This window comes from Rhinatrema bivittatum, chromosome 7, assembly GCF_901001135.1.
Source record: "Rhinatrema bivittatum chromosome 7, aRhiBiv1.1, whole genome shotgun sequence".
Taxonomy (NCBI): domain Eukaryota; kingdom Metazoa; phylum Chordata; class Amphibia; order Gymnophiona; family Rhinatrematidae; genus Rhinatrema; species Rhinatrema bivittatum.
Window position 1 is genome coordinate 165,390,552 of NC_042621.1, and position 22,667 is coordinate 165,413,218.

General features: G+C 42.4%; 1 protein-coding gene across 7 annotated transcripts in view; it reads right to left on the reverse strand.

Moving 5' to 3' along the window:
* Positions 1 to 11,057: 11,057 nt before the first annotated feature.
* BMS1 (BMS1 ribosome biogenesis factor) overlaps positions 11,058 to 22,667 on the reverse strand; it is a 158,391-nt gene continuing 146,781 nt past the window's right edge. For all 7 annotated transcript variants that reach the window (XM_029609482.1, XM_029609483.1, XM_029609480.1 and 4 more), the window contains 2 exons: positions 15,334 to 15,495; positions 11,058 to 11,565 (listed from right to left, as the gene is read on the reverse strand). In XM_029609482.1, coding sequence (XP_029465342.1) covers positions 11,341 to 11,565; positions 15,334 to 15,495 — 387 coding nt within the window. In that variant the 3' untranslated portion in view covers positions 11,058 to 11,340. The remainder of the gene's footprint in view (positions 11,566 to 15,333; positions 15,496 to 22,667) is intronic.

Sequence of the window (22,667 nt, forward strand, 5' to 3'; positions counted from 1 at the left end):
GAAAGGTGGCCATTGGACAAGTTATCTAGCTAAAACTAACAGAATAACTTGTCCTGGATATTCAGATGGATAATTGTTCCACTTGATATCCCTAATTAAAATTATCCAGCTAACTTTGGCTGGATAATTTGAACTTAACTGGCCTTCTATGTCCAGATAGATGTTTTTTTTAGGTTTATATTCTGCTTTTCACAATTTTTTTCAGTGCTTCAAAGTGGATTGCATTCAGGTACTGTAGGTATTTCCCTATCCCCAGAGGGCTTACAATCTAACGGGCCGATACAGTAAGGAGTGGTAGAAGAGCTGCGTTAGTGCCGGGCGCACCCGCGTTTGCCACACACACAGTCCGGCTCACCTACCGCTCGATACTGTATTTAAATAGCTTGCAAATGCAAGCCACGTCCAAGAAGCGCCTGTGATGCGTTAGGCCCGCGCAACCCATTTTACTGTATAGGCGCTTAATACAGCGCCTATACAGTATCCTGGGTGCGCTGGTACCTGTCATTTCAAATGACATTTGAAATGTCAGGCACCAGGAAGTGGATCCCAACTTTAACCCATGAAAACGTACTTTTTGTTGCTTTCAGCCCATTCTCTTCTCTGCCATCCTCCTGAGGGGGGGGCAGCCGGCGGCCAAAGCAGCTTGCAGTGGTCCCCCCCGCGCAGGTCCCGGTTCTCCTGGCTCAGCCCTCATCTGAAGATTGTGAAGTCAGGTAAGAGCCCACTGTTCTGTGCCCTCTCCAGTACTCTCTTTGTATGTCTGCATGTCCTTTTCCTCAATTTTCTTTATTTAAATAGTCTGTTTTCTGTATAGTGGTGTGCTCACTTACCTTTGATCTTCAATCTATGTTGCTTGAATATGTTGTCTCCTGCTGCTAGGGTGCACCATTTCCATTGGTTTCTTCTGTTGCTTCCAGGAACCTACTGTGATATGCTTTAATTAAATTAAAAGGAGAGACGCCAACTACTCTGGCCCTGTAAATCTTCTGATTTCTAACATGTTCCCAATGGCTTATTGTACTGGTCTCTAGCTATTATGTAAACAAAAGGATAATCAATTCTCCCTAAGCTAATGTAATAATTAAGGGACCAATTTATGTATGACAGTTTATGCATTCTCTCATATTCCTTTCAGCAAGGGATATCTAAAATCGGTCAACACTTTCTTTTCCTGCTTTATTTAAATATTGAGTACGCTGCATCATAACCCTGAACCTCGTTTTAAGTTCAGAGAACAATGCATTCAGCACCTGTTCTTTTACTGTGGTGAGGCTTGCTTAAGGTTCCCAGCACTTCTATATGTGTGCCTTCATCTTATTTTTTTATTTATTTATTTTGCTCTTCAACAGCAGCACCATGACCCATTCATTTGCGAGTAACTACATCACTATGGGCCTTATTTTCTAAACGGATCGCACGCGATAAGGAATGTTCTCCAGTTAGAAATTGTTAACCTATCTTTTTTTTTCTAACAGCCCAGTTCCACACTCCCTGTTGTAATGTAACTTTCGCTTTCAATTTAACTGGTTTACCCCCTAGTTTATTGTAAACCGGTACGATAAGACCTGGTCTTGAGCATCGGCATATTAAAAGAATTTAAATAAATAAATAAATAAATGTTCCGCACGCTAAATGTCCCTTATCGCTTTCAAGTGGAAAGGGAATTGGGGGTGGAGCACAGGCAAGAATTTCTGCTTGCCCGTGCATTTAATATGTAATGCAGCGAAGTGAAGATGCCCGATATTATGATAGATGTTTCAGTTGTTTGTTTTTTTGTTCCTTTTTTCCTCAGTTTCATTATGATGTTCATTTTTATTCATATAATTTGTTACCAACAAGTTTATTTTATTTGTTTTTTTATATTTAGTTTCTGTGAAACTTTGTGATTGTATTGATTTAATTTTATGTATGTATTTTTTATATCACTTAGGCCTTTTGTGTTAAGCGATTAATACATTTTATTAAATGAAAAATGAAATGAAAATACCAAAATGGGGGCGGAGTCGGCCCCGGAAGAGGAGAAGTCGGGGCGTCACCGGGGCCGACTCCGCGAAGACGCTGCAGACGACGAAAAGGTAAGGCCCTTTTCGCATCCAAGTTCGCGCCCAATAGCTTCACCTTCTATGGTGGCGCTATTGGGTGCGAAACCGGCAGCGATCGCACTGCGTTGGTGCGATCACTGCCGGCTAGAGCAGGCCCGACCCCCCACCCCTCATTCCCTAAAGTATCGCAGGCCTGCGATACTTTAGAAAATGAGGCCCTATGTCACTGTCAAACCCAGCCTCTATTGCATTTTGGTGCCAGAGGTTTTCCACTGCCCCCAGACACTTTTTAGTTGCTCCAAGTTGAACAATGGCAATAAAAACTCTCCAATGTTTCCGCTACTATGGGGAAAGCAGTGGAGCAGTAGACATCTTTCATACTCGCTCCACCCCCAATTCCCTTTCCACTTGAAAGTAGCTCACTGCCTTTCCCAACCATAGGCCCTTCCTGCCCAGGCCATGTCAATAGCTTTTCTTTTTCTCTAAAACAAATAGTCTCCGAAAAGGCAGGGCTGGGCTATGTCACCACAGCCCCTCCCCTCCTGGTCATTGCCTCAATCCAGCCTTGGCAGCACCACTCACTTATTCCATGGGGCACCTTAAATAACAGGTAATTCTATGATCTATTTTTAACCTCGTATCACAATAGTTTTATGGCTGGCATATTTCAATACTGAAATAAAGAGTGAAGAAAATATCAGTAAGCTGTGTATTTATTTTTAGTATTTCTTCTCTCTCTCGGGAAGCCACTGCCCTCATGCTTGATTTGCTCCAAAGCACCCCCTGCCCACCCCATAAATATGGACCTATTTTTAAAAAGCTTGCCAACTTCTGCTTTTGAGCTTACTGCTACTACTTATTATTGCCATAGTGCTACTTGACATATGCAGTACTGTAGAGATACACATATGAGCAAGTTCCTTCGCCATGGAACTTACGATTCAATCTATATATAACAGAAAAGAAAAATAAGAGATTTCAAGAAATGTGTTTATTAGAGTAGCCATGGTTAAAAACTGACAAGTCTACGATCAGGAAAAAATAGTGTTTAAGGTTTAAAAACAATATCAAAAAGGTTGCAATTATAGAGAGGGCTTCCATCAGTTTACTCAGGTTTAAAATTCCAGCCCCAGTCCCACATCCAGCCCCAAACACCACATCCAGCTAAAACAGTAACCTTGGAGGATTTGGTGCTCTTGTTGTCCAGAATGGAAGGAATATTGGAGGGATGTGTGCCCCAGCTATATACCTTCTTAAGTAGTGGCTAAGCTTCCACAGCAAGAAGGGATGCTGGATTTATATAATTCTCAGATAAGGGTTCTTTCTTCAAAGTATTTTATGGAGTCCAATATTGTTTTAATTAAAGAAAATACATTTCTCTCAGGCAGAGTGGAGGTTTTGGAAAACTTTCTGAAGTATAAGTAAATTTTCTTAGGTAAAGAATGTCTTTGCCTTAGGAGCCCTTCAAGAGATATTTTTTTTGGAAGTGCTGGAAATCCTCTCTCACCAGCTATCTCAGACTTATAGAGTTTATTTTCTCCCAGCATTTAAAAGATCTATGCCGGGCACAGACGGGGAAGGTGATTTGCAGGTTTTGGTGGATAGCCTGGTTGTTATGACACTTCTTGAAGAATCTCAGGAAGAAGTTATTGGTAAAGGAAAATTGACTGTAAAATCTACTCTTGAGATAGTTTTAAAACTAGATCACAGTCTATTTTCAGAATCGTTCTGTGGGTAAAAAGTTTGTTTTTCCAGATTTATCTAAAGTAACTCAAGTAAGGAGAAATTGTTTGCTATTAAAAAATCAGGTTTTGCAGATTGGAGCCACTTTCTTTTTAAAATTTCCATGGAAATGTTTTGTATTCTTGCAAGATGGTTTTTTACAAACCTTTACAGCTAGAAAATGTTCTTAAGGATATGTTATCCAAGTAAATTTTTATTTCCTCTAGACTACCATATTTTGACTAAGAGTTTTGATCACTGACTTGGATTTGGTCAGGTTTCATTTGTTTTGGATGATACATCTTTATTGGATATTGCATAACTTATATCCACTTGGGTCTCCCTATTGGGGACTAGTACCATAGTATTTTCTCGGAAATTTTTTTCTTTTCTTTCTTTTTTTGGTATGATGTGATAGTGAAATACTTATGATTTTTCCTGCATTATAATGTTTTTTTAAACTATTTTAAATATTTTTTTAAAGCTGTTACCTAGATATCCACACATACTTTCACTGCTTGGGCCAAGGTTCTCGCAGTTATATATATATACACCATTTTAAAGAGCAACATTTTTCAAGCAACCCTTAGCTTGGCAGTTGCCATTTGTGTGGCTCCTTTGTTTCTTATTGTCCACAGAGAAAGCAAGTTGCTTAACTATAACATGTGTTCTCTGTGAAAAGCAAAATAAATCAGCCACACAATTCCTCTCCCCTCCCAAAGCTGAAGCTCAGCTTGTAAATTACTGAGGTGGCCGTGGCAGCAAAGAAATGCCCATGTATGCTCAGAAGAATTTTTCTTTTATTCCTTTTGGGCTATGAAAGAGCTTTTTTCCATGTCAGTATCATCGGATAACATCATCCATTTGTATTCCCGATTTGTTCTGCTTTCCTAGAAGAAAGGAAAATTGGTTCTTACCTGCTAATTTTCGCTCCTGTAATACCCAGATCAGTCCAGACTCCTGGGTTTTGCCTCCCCTCCAGCAGATGGAGACAGAGAAAGTTTTACTGACACTGCCATATAATCTAGCATGCCACCTACAGTCCCCTCAGTATTGACCTGTAACAAAGCCAAGATGGAAATAACACCAACCACAATAACCAAGTTATATTCCCCTGAATGAGCAGTGGGAAGTTGAAAACTCAGAACAGTTAACTTTGACTTCAATAACAAAAAAAACCCAAACAAACATGCAGGACTACATACAAAACCTGTACCATTCTTCAGACTGATTACTATAACAAACTGAGCGGACTCTCTGAATCTAAAGACCTCCTTTGGGTGGTAGTCTGGACTGATCTGTGGTACTACAGGAATGAAAATTAGCAGGTAAGAACCAATTTTCCTTTCCCTGTTTGTACCCAGATCAGTCCAGACTCCTGGGATGTACCAAAGCTTCCCTGAATGGGGTGGGACTGTGAGACTCCTGCTCGAAGCACACTTTCCCCAAAGCCCCTTGACTCTGTGGCCTGGACATCCAAACGATGCCTTACAAAAGTGTGCAAATTCTTCCAAGTAGCCGCCCTACAAATCTCCTGGGGCAACAGTTGTTGACATTCAACCCGGGATGCTGCTGGAGAATGGGTTGAATAAGCCCGTTACCCCTCCGGAATAGGACGACCCTGACAGATGTACACCGAACCGATAGCATCCTTTAAGCATTGTGCAATCATTATCTTCGAAGCTTTACATCCCATTTTTGCACCACTCCATAGCACAAAAAGGTGATCCGTTAGCCAAAAACTGTTACTGACCTCAAGGTACCTCAACAAAGCATGCTAGACATCCAAGCATCTTAACTCTCTAGCATGAGGCACCATAGCATCCAAACTTGAAAAGGAATGGTAGTTCCATTGACTGATTCAAGTGAAATGACAAAACCACCCTCAGAAAAAAAAGAAGAAACTGTCCTCAAGAAAACCCCAGAATATGAAATCTTCAAAAAGGGCTCTCTACAAGACAATGCCTGCAATTCCAAAATCCTTCGGGCAGAACAAAAGGCCGGCAAAAAAAAATACACCTTCAAAGTGAGATCCATAATAGTGGCTCTCTTAAGAGATTTGAATGGTGCGGCACACAAGCTCTTACGGACTAAGTTAAGGTTTCAGGAAGGACACAAGTTCTGAACTGGAGGATGAAAATGTTTTGCCTCCCCACCCGGAAAAAACACATTACATCTGGATGCGCCGCTAGATTTGCTCCTTGTACCTTGCCTCGGCTGCAGCCCAATACCACCACCTGAACTCTGAGTGAGTTAAAAGACAACCCCTTCAGTAAGCCTTTCCACAAAAAAGGCAAAATATGAGTAAGGGAGGCCCGCATAAGAGCCACTCTCTACTCCGCTCTCGAGAGCTCAAAAACTTTCCATATCCTCACAAATGCCAAACATGTGGATTTCTTTCTTGCTTGCAAAAGGGTAGCAATAACGTCCTCAGAATATCCTCTCTTCTTTAAGCGCTTCCTCTCAAAAGCCAAGCCGTGAGACAGAAGTGAGCTGCCAGATTGGAATAAATGGGATCTTGGCGCAGAAGCTTCGGCAGATGGGTGAGCCTCACTGGACCCATCCACCGATAAAAGTTTAAGAGATCTGCAAATCAAGGTCACCACTCCGGCACCATCAGGATTACCATGCCCAGATGGATATCTATCCACTGCAAGACTTTGCTCCCCAGAGGGCATGGGGGAAACATGCACAGGAGAATGCTGACCGGACAAGGCAGAACTAAGGCATCGACCCCTTCTTCTCCCCGCTCCCTTCTCTGACTTAGACACAGAGCCTTGACTTTTTGGAAGGTAACTATGAGATCCATGTGTGGCCTGCCTCATCTTCAGATGAGATACATTCCCTCCTCAGAGTTCCTACTCTCTGGGATCCAACTGACTACGGTTGAGGAAATCTGCTCGCATATTGTCCATTCTCACTATGTGAGAAACCATTAACAGCGCCAGATTCTGCTCTGCTCAGTGGAACAATGCCTGGGTCACTTGAGCTACTGCCTGACTTTTGGATCCACCCTATTGGTTGACGTAAGCCACAGTTGTTGCATTGTCTGATAGGACTCTCACAGGCTTGCCCCTCAACAGCAGAAATGCATGCAATGACAACCTCACTGCTCTCATTTCTAGGCGGTTGATGGACCACAATACTTCCTCCACCAACCACAGATCCTAAACAGACTGGTCCTGACACACTGCTCCCCACCCGGAAAGACTGGCATAGGTAGTAACAACTCTCCAGACTGGAACCCCCAAGTCCACTCCGACTCAACTTGTCTCAAACAAGCCACCATGAGAGGCTGGACCTGGCCAACTCCATGAAAGGAAGCAACAGATGAAACTGCTCAGACAATGGGTTCCAGCGGGAAAGCAACACTTACTATAGAGGTTGCATATGAGCGAATGCCCACGGAACCAACTCCAATGTGGAGGCCATAGAGCCAAGAACTTGCAAGTAATCCCAGACCCTGGGAACCTGCTTCTGAAGTAAAGCTCGGACTTGTAGCTGTAATTTGGATAAGCATTCATCTATGAGAAAAACCTTCCTCACCTTGGTATCGAAACACACACCTAGAAATTCCAACACCTGAGAGGTGGAAAGATGGCACGTGGCCTGATTGACAATCCATCCTAATGACCGCAGATGCTGAAGCACCACATCCACTGCCTGTTGGCAAAGGAGATCCAACCAGAAAAGGGAGACCCAAGATGCCCTCCCCTCTAGAGAGCCTCTGCCACCACAACTACCATGACCTTGGTGAAAATCTGGGGAGCCATTGCCAGACCGAACGGAAGGGCGCAAAACAAATGCCATCCCAGGCATTTTATGTTCATCACCCAGGACAGAGGCGATTAATAAATTCAAATAAAAGATAAAGGATCATGAATCTGAGATATCTTTTATGGTCGGTTCAGATTCCTATATTCAAATACACCTTGGTCAAGTCCAGAGCTGAAACGTCACTTCTTTCTTGGGAAAGACAAAATAAATGGAATGGGGCCTTTCCCCTGTTCTTCTAGAGGTACAGGAACGACGACTCTCAGCAACCACAGATGGCTGACTGTTGTACTACGAGTTTTTTTCTCTTGTATAAGCAGGGGAAGACTATGAACAAATCTCTTAGCAGACAAGCAAACTCTAAAGCGAAACCTTGTCTTATCACGCCCAGCACCCACTGATCCAACGTGATCTCGGCCCACTCCTCGTAAAAAAAAGTTTCAACCGACCCCCTACTGCTGGTACCGAGGAGTGAACTGGCCTTGCATCATTGGGCAGACTTGGCTCCACCACTTCCCTGGCTAGGGCCATCTCTATTTGAGCTGCATCCGCGAAAGAACTGATTCCAGAACAATTGCCATCTGGCAGACTGGCTCCTGCTGGGCCAGAAACATTTATTGCCTCTTCCTCTTTCTTTTTAGGCTTAACTTCAGGCAATTTATGACCTTTATTCTCCCCAAGAAGTTTGATCATCTCTTCTAAGTCTTGTCCAAAAAGCAGCTTCCCTTCAAAAGGCAAAGCTCCCAGCTGATATTTAGACACCTCCACCAACCAGTTCCTCAACCAGAAGAGCCTCCTAGCTAAAACCACTGACATCAGTGCCCTTGAAAAAGTTCGAATGAGGTCGTATAATGCACCGGAGCCATAGGCTACCACGGCTGCCAGCCGCTCAGCCAGCTTAGCCTCAAGATCAGACATAGCCCTGTCTGCCTGCAACTGCTGAACCCAGCGGAGACTTGCCCTTAGCGTAACACTGCTGCACACCACAACCCTTATGCCAAGAGCGGACACCTCAAAAACCTTCTTGAGGTAAGCCTCTAGCTTCCTATCCTAAAGGTCCTTTAGCATTGTAGAAATGGGCACCAGAATAGTGGTCTTCTTTGCAACAGCCGAAACTGCACCAACCACCTTCGGTACCCTGGAGTTCCAGAGTATTCTCCGGCAAGGGGTACAATTTGTCAATTGTTCTGTTGCAACTTCAGAAGTATCCCATTCCCTGAAACCAACTTATTGACAGACTTATGGAAAAGAAAGGCCCTCACCATACCTCAGAGACACTCCATTACTGGTTCCACACCTTCATGATCTGAATCTTCCTGCAGAAGCTCTATCCCCAATTCTTCCAGAATATGAGGTATCAGGGGGCCCATTAAACAGCTGAACCACTTTTGGCTCATCCCTCCGACCACGCAGGGCTTGAGCTTGTGGGTCCTCATTGTTTTCAGAAAACTCAGTCGTGCCTCTCGAGGCAGGTGGCCCAGGGACTCTCTGAACCCTTGTGGCCTCCACTGCCTTAGCGAGTCCAGCCCTCTTCGCCGAACGTGGGTGCGCTGGGGATACCTGGCCAGCCTTGCGCCGCCCTGCGGTTTTCCTGGCCAAGAACGCCTTGTGCATCAAAAGCACAAAGTCAGTAGAAAAAATCTGAAGCATCATCTGAGGCTCCCTGCTCTGCCTCATAACCAGAAGGGGCCCCCCAGCCTGTTGACCTCCCCTGGAGACCCCTATGAGCTGGGGAAAGAGGTGGGCGGGATTCCCCCTCCCCCCCCCGCAGCCCACGAAGCAGCCACAAAAGTTAATAAAATGGCTTCCGTTCCTGCGCTTAACGGGAAGGGGGTCATCCACTGCCTGCAGTGCACCGGAAAGCCTGCCAGGCTCGCGCCATCTCCCCAATGCTGTCTGAATGAGTGCCAACGACCCCTCTCACCTAGAGAGGCACTGGGCGCATTTAGCCATCGCGGGCGTGATGCACGTGCGCGTCCCCACTGACCTCCCAACTAGGGCCATGTGGCAACACCGCAAAGCGCCAGGACCCCTGGAATGCGCGACAAATCAACAGCCACCGAAGCAACCCACTAGGGAGACTGGCAGCAATGACCACCAGAGGACTGAGGGACAAGGAGCGCCGCTCAATCAGCCTCAAAAAAAGAAAGCTTTTTTTTTTGTAAACTTTAATGAGGTTGCCAAACTAACAAAGAAATAAAGACTACTTCCCTTTAAAGAAGATTGTCTGTTGGCTCTGACTGTCCTCCTGTGGGTGAGGGAACTGGGACCCCCAGTTATCTGCTCGTGCTGGCGATCAAGGACTGAGCAAGAAGGGTCACCAATCCGCTGGGTCCCTCAAAACCAGGGAGGATGGCCCTAACAACTCCCTGGGAGGCTAATTCCAACTTTCCAATTTCTTTTCTTTTTTCAAAGACAGATTGCATTTCCCTGTAAGTGTTATGTAACTAAAGGAGCTGATCGTTTTGTCTTTTTTACTTTTGATCAATTGAAAGAGTTTATAGATGCCAGAAAGTTAAACATTCTAACCCAGTAAGAAATGGAATTGTGCTGTAACGTGCTTTAGTTTAAATAGATAATTATTTTCCTTTATTGCTACCTAAAAATTTCAATCTCCTCACTGTATTCTGCTAGGTGTCCTGTTTCAATTGTCCTCTTTCAATTGTCCTGTTTTGTAATCCCTGTTTATTGTAACTTTCCTCTCTTCTGGTTATTGGTTTCCCTTGGTTATACTGTAAACCGGTACGAAAAGACAATGTCTTGAGCATCGGTATAGTAAAAGAATCTAAATAAATAGGTGTGGGGCTTAATATTGTTTAAATTTAGAGTTATGGTTATTATGCAATTCCAACTAAGATGTTCCATTATTGTGAAATATTAACCTATGTGATATATAAATTATTTTTGTTGGAAAAGGAATATAAGGTCCCACAGTATTTCTATATAAGCAAATGTTATTTTATTTATTTTGAAAATGGATAAAGAATTAAAAAAAAAAAAAAAAAAGACAGACTGCAGGTTTTATACCTCCACCATCTACTGGAGACAGAGAAATACTGAGGGACTGCAGGTGGCATGCTATGTTATACGTCAGTGTCAGTAAAACCGTCTCTATCTCCATCTGCTGGAGGGAGTCTGGACTGATCTGGGTACATACAGGGAACATCTGTTACAGGTAAGCAAATTTACTTTATCTGAGAACACATTCCCGGATAACTCTGAAGCCTAGCCGGTGATACTCAAAGATAGCCGATTAAGTTTCTAAGTTATCTGGGGTATATACACCTCGATAACTGACGATATTCAGTCCCACTGAATATCTCTGATAACTTATCAGGCTAATTTCAGCAAGAGAAGTTATCCTTTTTTTGTTTTTTTTAAATATTGGCCTCAAAATGTTTACCTTTCATGCTAAGGGAATGGATTACACAAATTCAAATATCTTTGGGGAAAAGAAAAAAAAACTAAAAATAAGAGCCAATGATGGAAAAAAATAATACAAGGAACAGAAAGGCTTGATAATGAGAGGAACTGAGGTAGCCCTATGGCTTTAATTATACTGAGATGTTTGACTGATAGTCTTCATGTGAGCCAAGCTCACCGTCAGCACACTGTACAATGCTTCAGTTCATATCTACATGTTAACTCCTGACAACAAAGTCTCTGCTTCCCCCACTCATTTTCTAGACGGCACCAGCAGTTCAACCTGGTACTTTTATGGGGAAAAGTCCGCCGTGCTCCTTTGAATCCGGACCTCTTGCATAAGGCATCTTCTTGCTGAATCCTATACTTGCCCCCCAGCTCATCTCTCTTCGCTTCCCTTCAAGCTGGAGTTCTGTTTCTTTTTCTCCTTCTGGCCCGTGATTCTGAACAGCTTTTTTCTGGCCTCTTTTTGCCTCTTCAGTTTTTCTTCTTCTTCCTTTTGTCTCTGGCTGAGGAATTCTTTATGCTGCTGATGCTGCTTGGCTTTGGCCTTTTTCACCTTGTAACTGTGCACAGTGCCCAAAGCTGCCAGCAGGGCTGAGATCTAAGCAGAACAGGCAGAAGAAAAAAAGAAAAAAAAAGGACAGTATCACCTAGTTGGAAGAAACCTGTGATGCAGCCCTATTTTTACCTGCAGGGACATGATACGAAGACTGTCTGTATATGTGCTACTTACTGCCAAGCATAGCATACATTAAAAGGAAGACTTCCTCAAAATGTATTTATTTTTTACATTCATAGCAACTGGCTATAAGTTATTCATTTAATAGGGCATCAATGCATTCATATACTTTGGTTTATTACGTAGTATGTGTATTTTACTTTTTAAAAACACTAAAAGAGGAGCTTGATACATAGCATGGAATCACCCTCTAACATTCTTTCCCCACAGAACCAATGAGAGGACAATAGCACTAGTTGCTCTCTACAGCAGTGGCTCTCAGCTCTGGGCCTTGTGCCCCACCAGTCAGTTGTTTTTTCAGGATATCCATAATATTTACACATGATATAATTGCATGCTCTCGCCTCCATTATACAAAAATATATATCTCATGCAAATCAGACTGGGGATGAGAATCACTGCAATACTGAAATTGGCTTAGGATGATAAAAGTGACCCAAAAGTCACTTTGTTTGCTGATATTTTGTAAACAAGGCATCAGCCAGAACTGCAGTGCCTAGCACTAGTCCAAAACTGCAGAGAAATTAGCTTTCTTTAAAAGTAAGTTTCTTCTGTAAAGAGTGCCTAGATGCTACACATTTGAATTCCCACCTAGACAGGCTGTGCTCCTTAATAGTCCAATTTGGAAAACAGCAGTTCACACAAATCCCGTATGCTCCTTTTTATTGTAGGCAATACGCAGAACAATTTAATATATGTTTTCCCCATTCATTTTTCAATTCTAAACACTGCTATACCGAATTTCTGGAAATGACATTACTAATGAATTTAAAGAAAAGGTTTATGATCCTAAAGCACATTCTAAGCCTGGTACAGCTGACTAACAAAGCCTTGTAGAACTGATTACCACATGCAAGATACTTTCAGAAAGAAAACACTAGGTAAAGCAAGAACTGACAAGAAACCTACCGTATTTTCCGGCGTATAAGATGACCCCCAACTTTTCCAGTTAAAATATAGAGTTTGGGATATACTTGCCGTATAAGACTACTCTTCTGTGTCACTACATAACCATACTGTATGTGGTACCCAGTATACAACAACCAGCCAATCACGGCAAGCGATGTACCTTACCGGCGATTGGCTGGTTGTTGTATACAAATCCTGCTTGGATTGGTCAGCTCTCCCTGCCTGCCCAGCCCTCCCTGTCTCCAAGACTATCAGAGCGGTAACGCATCCCTCTGGCCCACCCTTGTATCCTATTACCGGTATCTCCTTCTCTGCCTCTCAGATCTCGCTCCTGAGGACTGCAGTGAAGCGGAGCAGACGTGCATGTGCGAGATCTGAGAGGCAGAGAAGGAGGTACCGGTAATAGAGATGTGAATCGGAACCGGAATTGGTTCTGATTCCGGTTCCGATTCACATTGTGTTTTGTTTTTTTTCGTCCGGCCCGATTGGGTTTTTTTTTTTTTAATCGGCTGCGCCCGAGCAATAAACAAAAAACCCAACCCGACCCTTTAAAACTAACCCCTCAGCTTCCCCCACCCTCCTGAACCCCCCCAAGACCTGCCAAATTAATTAAATACAACCCCCACCCTCCTGACCCCTCCAAAACCTGCCAAATTAATTAAATACAACCCCCACCCTCCTGACCCCTCCAAAACCTGCCAAATTAAATACAACCCACCACCCTCCTGACCCATCTAAAACCTGCCAAATTAAATACAACCCACCACCCTCCTGACCCCTCCAAGACCTGCCAAAAGTTCCTGGTGGTCCGGGAGCGATCTCCTGGACTTGGGCCGTCAGCTGCCAACAATCAAAATGGCGCCGACGGCCCTTTGCCCTTACTATGTCACTGGGGTCGACCAATGGCAGCGGTAGCTTCTGTGACATAGTAAGGGCAAAGGGCCGTCGGCTGCCAGTAATCAAAATGGCACCGACGGCCCTTTGCCCTCACTATATCACAGGGCTACCGCTGCCATTGGTCGACCCCAGTGACATAGTAAGGGCAAAGGGCCGTCGGCGCCATTTTGATTGCTGGCAGCTGACGGCCCAAGTCCAGGAGATCGCTCCCGGACCCCCACTGGACCACCAGGGACTTTTGGCAGGTCTTGGGGGGGTCAGGAGGGTGGGGGGTTGTAGTAAATTAATTTGGCAGGTCTGGGAGGGTCAGGAGGGTGGGGGGTTTTGTTAGATTTTTATTTTTTTTTATATTCGCTCCATAAGACGCAGACATTTTTCCCCACACTTTTGGGGGAAAAAAGTGCGTCTTATGGAGCAAAAAATACAGTAATTATTCGCCCTATAAGACGACCCCCGACTTTTGAGAAGATTTTCAGGGGTTAAAAACTCGTCTTATACGCCGGAAAATATGGTACTCACTGTTCACCATTTTAAATGCATTCAGAGCTAGCAGCAGTTCAGTTTTTATTAAAAATGCTCCTTAATGTGCTTTTTTAATTCACTAAGTTGCTTCACTGTGATTCCTCATATGCCTTTTCTGAAAGGGTCACAAACTGCATCACACACACCATTATCCAATTGCTTCATGCAGCATAGAATGTCATGTGTGACACACAGGACCCATTACATTCCAGTGTAGGCAAAATCTGTCTCTCCATTAAGTGCATAGAACTTGTCAGGATACATCTCTCCCCCTGCTAATTTTTCTAAACTCCATCATACTCCCATGTCTGCTAGCAGGATGGACAGTCCCAGAGTATTAAAAAGCAATTGCCTGCAGTCAGATCAGTGCATGAGGAAAGGCACAAAATTTACTACAAAGTTTGTCAATGCCAGTGCCATGGCGCAGCAACAACACTAGGAGAGACCCAAGTGGTTGGTGTTCCACCTTCACGGAGCGGAAGGATGGAGGGCTGCCATCTCCAAAAACAAAACAGGGGTGGGTAAGAGTATGGGGCAGGGGTGTGGCCTGCTTGTTGCAGCGGTTGCTACCCCTAATTGAGCTGGATGTTCACTTGGATGCAGATCCGGGGCTGCTCTCTACATTGGTGGTGGGGGTGGAGGGGAATTAGGGCTGGAGGGTACTGGAAGCTAATAGTAACAGGTGGGAGAGAGAAAAAGGAAAAAAAAAAAAAAGGATAAAGTGCGTAGCTTGCTGGGCAGACTGGATGGGCCGTTTGGTCTTCTTCTTCTTCTGCCGTCATTTCTATGTTCTATGTTTCTATATGTCTGTGCCTCGTAGTCAAGGACTGCATTGCAACAAGCCAGGAAATATCCTGGTACCCTGAACAATATCTCATGAAGGCTGAAAGCTGTCAGAGCTTGAACCCTTATAATCAGCAAAAATGAAAGCTGCTAGACTGAAAAAAAGAATACAAATAATTACAAATAATTTTTAAAAACCCTCATCTCTTTCTTGGTCTGATCTAAAAGCCTTTGTTCTCTTTTTCCTGTCCTTCTAAAGAAAAATGGGGATTAACAAAGGGTAGAGATGTGCTTTAAGTAAGTTAAAATGTCCTAACAAAAAGTCAGCAATTTTATTTAGGATGAGTATTACCATGAAACTGGTGAAACAGTGCGTCATACACAGTGGGTACATTTTGAATTGTTTAAAAGTGATTTTAAATGTTAAAGATCACGATACAAAATATAAGACAATATATCTAACCCTCATTTACAAATTGTTTTGCATTTTGTTTTCATCTGAATGAATGGAAAGCATACCTTCCTCTCATGCGGCTCCCGGATGACGGCAGGTCTCAGCTGGTCCCTCGGGATCTTGGCTTTCTTCTCCATTATTTTTGGTTTGCTCTTAAATGGCAAAGCTTTCTGCAATGCTTTAGGAATGTGGATTGGATTGAAGTGCCTTTTCAGTCTCAATATTGGCTGCACACAAAAATAAAAAATAAATAAATAAATACTGGGAGCAAAGTATTTTCTACATTTGTCACATGCACATTCCAAATCTGATATAAAACTTTTTCTGTTTGTTATTTAGCAGATAAGGGGGGTTATCTAAAACTTGGGTATGTCCCTGAGATGCATAAGTTCAACACTTACCCTCCCACTGTGCATGACCATAGGTAAATCACTCTTCCTATGTCTTAGTTTACGCACCAGAATTGTCTAAAAGTAATAGTACAAAAACATTGTTCCTGTTTTGGCACTGGAAGCTGCCATGTACTTGGTAGTAAACTTTTTCTACCCAGAAGTGGTGGTGTACATGTTTCTAAAGTATCAAAATTGTACGGTCTGGGGGAAAGGTGTTGTGGGAAAGGAGATCTGGTTTTCAGTGGGTTTGATGGGGCTTAGGCAAACCATCGACATGATGTACTCAAGCAATCGAGAGGGTGGGAAGGTTCTATCTACCATGGCAACGCCTGCTGGTGTAAGAGCAATCTTTGGCCCTCAGCCAGCAAAGGATCATGTGCTACCCCTCTCATGAAGAAATCCATCTAGATTTTATTTGGGTAATTGTTCCTACCATGCGTCTGCATTTTTGTACCTTTCTCTGGCAGAAGTCTTTGCTGTTGATTTAAATAAGCACAGTGAAATCAATGAAGGAGGTGCAGGGGGTTAGAGAATTGGTAATTCATACCTGAAGAGTTGAATTTCAACTCTCTTTCTAGTCAAAAGTGAAATGAATTTGGTGATGTTACATTTTTCTCAGTTACATGTTCTCACGAAACATTCTATAGTGGTCAACAATATCCCCAACTACAAACCAACTTGTCTGCAACAGAAGCACATCGCTGTTTCCAAGCAGACATCAAGGATGTCCTTCTTAGGCATGGTTCTCAAAAGAAAAGAAAATAATCAGAACAGACACATGAAGGAATCTACCTAAAAATGACCCTCTTGATCTGACAACTAATTTAGGCCATGAAATAACTGGATTTTTAGATGATCATCAATTTGACTTGGGCTCTTGGAACATTTATTTGAAACCAATGCTTATAATTCTATTGAGACATAGATTTTATATACTTTATTGTGTATGATGTACATTATCTTTATATACTTTACTGTGTAGTTGTATGTTATCTATTTTAAGATGTAAACTGCCCTTGAACTAATACTGGAAAGATGGTATAAAAATTAGAGAAAATAAATAAAACCATTTCTAATTTGGTAAGCAAGAGACTAACTTTATGTTCCTTTCCTGCCATGTACTTGCAAACAATTATTTATGCCACAACACCTACTCATAGCTGATAAGGGCCAATACACAGTGCAAGATACAACATATAATCAAAGAGGTCTCCACTTCCCATTTTCCCTGTGGTCCTCTGCACAGCTCGTATAAGCCACATGACAACAGCCTGCACTCAGTCTTTCCCAGAGGTGAGGGAAGACATGTAAAGGGATCCAAATTTCACTCCCCATCTAGCACAACCATTTCCAATATAGTTACAGGCTTGAATTTATTGCCTTGGAGTAACTTGATTGTTTATTGGACTACACCGAGGCAATGTCACTCTTGTAGCTTCTTCTAAAATTCAGTACAGAGAGATACAATGATCAATTTCTAAGAGTAAAGCTGATGTTAAGAATGTATGCATTAAGAGGAGACCGGGAAGTTGAGAAGTGTCCCGAGAGCGTTGCTGTGGTGGTGAACCGGTGGCCTGTCGAGGCTGGAGCACTGCCGGAGGGCCAACGAGGTGCACCGAGGACACGCCCCCGAGTGACATCATTGGCGGGCGACATCAGAGGAGCTTTAAAAACTGTCTCCCTACAGCGCGCAGCTGCCGCCGGCGCGTTGCCAAAGAGGCGCATGGCTTTGGTTTGAAAATCATCGAAAATCACCTAAACAGCTTTTCTCGATTTTCATTTCTTTTGAGAAATCTTCCTAGCTCCACCAGGGGGAAATCAAGTTGGACAATCCAATTTAGCTAAGTTACTTTTGAAATTAAATTAAAAAAATCTTCAAAGGACACACAAAGGAGCCCTCCTTTGTGACATCAAGTAAAAACATTTAAATTCAGCTTTGCTATACCGTCTATTTTACATCGCAGTGAATGTGTATTCATTAACCCATTGAGGTGTTTCACGAAGATTTTTTGAATTTAATTTCTAAAGTAACGGCAAGTCATGAAGATTTTTTTAATTTAATTTCAAAAGTAAATGCAAGTGATTGAGAAGACAGAGTGCTCTCCTGATTTCAGGAGAGACGCTGACTGGCTTGCTGATGCAGTTTACTTAAATATTTATATATACAAAAATTTTAAGAAAAACAGCAAAAATTAATAAAAAGATTTAAGTGAGCAATTTTGTGACTATTACACAATTGGTTTCCCCTTTTCTTTTTGGATTTCCCATTTTTGTGGGTTAACTTTGCTCTTTTGCTTGTTGTGGAATTAAAGATGACCCAGGAAAATCTTTGAATCCCGTTGCAGGAGGAGCCAAGTTTCTTGGCATCTCAGAAGGAAGTGTTATAGAGGGTCAAGTGCTGCCTCAGGACACTGATTATAGTTTTGCTAAGTCAATTGGTGATGTTGTTGGATTACTTCCTATAGTAAGACCACCTGTAATCTCTTTAGAGGTTATATGGGAAACTTTAGTAGTTTTAGATAAGAATGTTACCCTGCAATTGAAACCTGTCTTAAAAATATGGAAAATCTAGATTCCAAGTTGAAAAATGTAATTTTGGAGAACTATAAGAGACCAGGCTATAACTAATGTTTCTACTGAATTAAAAAGACTAAGTGATCAGAATGTTATGATAATAAAATAAAATCAATATCTATCTAGGAAGCTAGAAAACCTTGAAAATCAAGCGCAAAGTAAGAATTTAAGGCTGGTAAACTTCCCAAAGTTGCCAGCCCTCTCTGCTAAGGATATGTGGAGTAAATTTGCCCTAGAATTTCTAAAAATTCCCCAACAAGCCATGCCTCCTCTTACTCAGATTTATTATATTTCCTCCTGGAAAAATATATCTGAGAAAGGACAAGGTTTTCAGTCAACAACACCTTTAAATGTTATAGAAATTTTGGAATCCACAAATGTGGAAATGGCTCAGCCTTCCACTTTGATCGTTTCCTTCTTATTAAACTCAGATAAAGAGTGGGTCCAAAAGTTATTTTTCAGAAACATTAATGAAAAATTTTGTCAACTCAATGTGAGAGTATTTCCAGATGTTACGAAAGAAACACAAAAGAGAAGGAAATAATTTCTCATTTTGAGACCTAAACTTTTGCAAATGGGAGCTCAGTATAAGTTAAAGTTTCCATGTAAGTGTTGCATCACTTATAAGTCTGTTAAGTATTGTTTTTTTCAACCTTCTCATTTGATTAAGTTCATTGCAGATAAGAAAATAGAGTGTGGTCCAAAAGCAGCAAGCCCTCAGTAATATAACTAGAAATGCTCTATAAATGAAAAATAAGATTCCTGTAATTGGATTGTCAATATTTCTTATAAATATATTTTGTGATTTATGCCTTTATTGTTTCAATATGTTATCCCCCTATATTGAGGACTAAGAAAATATTACATGGTTTAAATTGTGATTTTCTTTGGTAAATGATATATGGTATAACAGTCTATTAACCATGTAAATTCTGTATCAAGGAATTCTTGATTGTATTGTTTAAAAATTGATATAAATAAAAAATTAAAAAAAAAAAAAAGAACATATGCATTTACTAGACTTTGTGAAGATTCCTGAAATACATCTCTCTCCTACCACTGTTTAGAGTTCCTTGCTCTTCATTTAAAGTTTATTTTTAAGCAACAGCCTTCACAAAGGTTCTCAAAGCACTAGACACCTCAGCAACAAGGAAAGTTGATGCCACTGCTTGTTTTTAAATCTCATTTGCAACTGTATCCCACTGACAATGAAAAATGGAGAGAGAGTGATCATCCATTAAAGACTGGCGTGTGCTAAATAGCAGGGAAGAAATGAACAAAGAACACAAAGTTCTAAAACCATGAGAAAACTCAGAAGATGACCCTCCAATATCTGCATAAATGTTAAGATTACCACAAAACAGAAATGGCAATTGTGCTCAATCTGCCAGTAGAACTACGAATTCAGGCGGATATAAAGAAATTCAAGGCAGAATTTAAAACCTGGCTTTTTAAGTGTGCTTTTGCAGAAAGCAAATAGATTTTAGGACTGTTTTAGGAAAGTGCTGCTATTTATATTGATTTTAGTATAGAGTAATATAAGTAGTCATTTTACTAATTATTGTATGTACTTAGTATTGTTTTTAGCATTAGAATTTTAGTACTTATTTATTGTTATTTTATTATGCTGATTTGTATTTAATTTTAAATTAATGTGTTTTTGCTTTATGTTTATTTATTGTAAACCAATATGATGGAACCCCAATATGCCGGTATATAAAGAATAATAAACTATAAAAATGAAGAATTATTGTGAGAGTTTTGAAAGGGCCAGGCCCATCTTTCTCATTTATTTTGATCTTTGTTGTGACTAAATATTGCTACTGCTGTCCCCATAAGAGAAGACCCATAGGTATGACTATCTACATTGCGTACTTTTCTGGGTTGATCCATTCACCATTGAAGTACAAAGCACTTTTTAACTGTTTCCTGGGTTTGTTGAAAAGTATTATGTGAATCTGACAACTCTGAGGCTGTTAAGCATCAAAGCAGAAATTCTAATAGAATTTTAGACTGTGAGTAAAATTATACTGGGGCTGATGAAGAAAGGTGCGTTCCGGCCAATGCATCACATTCTCTGCAATTCAACATTTATTTTACTTTACTTTTTTGCTCGCAAAATGAGCGCTCTAAAATGGGAATAATACTAATCACCCTCGCGTGGAAATCCCATGCAATGAGGGCATTAAGCATCACTCCCCAGTGCAGAGTAGTGCATTGGGCTGACTGTTATTTCCCTGTACGTACCCAGATCAGTCCAGACTCCTGGGTTTTGTTTCCCTTCCAGCAGATGGAGACAAAGTTTCTCAGGCACCGCCTTATAACCCGGTGTACCACCTACAACTCCTCAGTATTTCTCTGTCTCCAGCAGATGAAGGTGGTGCAAAACATGCGGTTCTAAACCCAAGTATTTAAAATAATAATAAATATATACCAGGTCCCACCAGGTATATTTATTGTAAACTGATGCCATGCTAAAACTTCCAAAACAACGCAAAGTCACCGTCTTCTAACACCCCCTTCGCCCAAGCAAATAGGATTGCAAGCAAAACGTCTCTACTTCCACTCACCTAAAACACTCTTTTTAATAAAAAAAACAAAACAAAAAAAAAAAACAAACCCCCCCCCCCCCCAATACTTCCCTGAAGAAAAAGGTGGTAGAGGCTGCTCAGGATCTTCGCTGGAGGGGAGGGAGCTGTACTACCAGCTGTCATCCCCAGCGCCCAAAAGAGCACTTTTGGGGTTCCCAGCCCCTGCTCGTCCTCACCTTCTATCAGGGGGGATGGTTTTATCCTCCTAGGGGGGGTTGGCAGGTCCTGGTGGGACCATTCCCCCTGATAGAAGGTGAGGACGAGCAGGGGCTGGGAACCCCAAAAGTGCTCTTTTGGGCGCTGGGGATGACAGCTGGTAGTACAGCTCCCTCCCCTCCAGCGAAGATCCTGAGCAGCCTCTACCACCTTTTTCTTCAGGGAAGTATCGCTTTTTTTTTATTATTAAAAAAGAGAGTGTTTTAGGAGAGTGGAAGTAGAGGCGTTTTGCTTGCGATCCTATTCACTCGGGCGAAGGGGGTATTAGAAGACAGTGACTTTGCATTGTTTTGGAAGTTTTAGAATGGCACCCTGAATTTCCTACCCAGGGCATAGAGTTCCCTTTGCTCACGACTCGACGGGGCGGAGGCATGGGTGTGGAAGCACCGGACCTTTTTTAAGCAGACTCCGCTACTGCTGACTGGTGGGTAAGGTGCTGTTTTTCAAACCCCATGGCCTGTTGCACCAAGTAGGTGGCATCGGCCTTTCTATTCACGGGGGAGATAGAAATGGGGTGTTCCCACATGTGGAGGAGGAGGTCCTTAAAAATATCGTGGATAGGAACTGCTACAATCTCCTTAGGAGCGTCGACGAACTGGAGGACTTCCAGCATCTTATGCCGCGCATCCTCCTCTGTAAGGAGCTGAAAGGGAATGGCTTCAGCCATTGCCCTGACATACCTCGCAAAAGACAAATCATCGGGGGGAGACAAGTGCCACTCCTCCGGTGGAGAGGGCTCCGAGAGGGGGGTCGTCCGAATAATCCGAGGACAAGTCCGTGGAGTCATCACCCCAAGGGTCGTAAGGCCCTTCCTCCTACCTGGGACCAGCATGCCCTGGGCAAGTTCTGTGAGGGGTAGCAACCCTGGGTTCCGATGGCTTTGGAGGCCTCTAGGGGACCACAGGCATCAACGGATCCTTTGGCATCGAGGGGATTGGAGGCCGCTGTAGGCTGGAAGGACCCTGCACAGGCTCGGGAAACCGTGGTCTGGGAAACACTGTACCGGACATATCTTCCTCCTCGGAGGACCCGAGAATCAGGAACGCTCTTGGTGGGTGGCATCAGTGGCAGTTGGGGAACCGAGGGCCCCCTCGTGCACCGGTTGTGTCAGAAGGGCACCCACATGGACGTCCAGACACTCTAGCAGGGGTGCTAGCATCGAGGGTGGAGTCTCAGGCACTAGGGATGGTCCAAGGAAGCAAACCGGTAACCGATCCAATGTGACGAACAACAGAGGAATGAAAGGATGGATCGGTAAAAATGGACTTTTATTGGAACTTGCCCGACTCTGGCCGAGTTTCGCTCTGCCGAGCTGCCTCAGGGGCTGTGGCACATAAATATAAACAATTAAAAATGCACACAAACATAAATATTTGTATAAAAAAATATATCAAAAGAATATATTAAATAGTAAAAACACTTAAACATGGAGACACTGCTTGTTTTGTGTACATAAGATGATGATGTTACATAAGAAGTTATGTATTTGAAAGTACAGATACTGTGGCTGAAACATCAATTAAAAAGCGGAGTGGAAACAAGTCTTACAAAGAACATGGTCTATAGTGATTGTTGCAATGCACAATGCACTTCATCAAACAGCATATGGCTGATACATGCAAGATT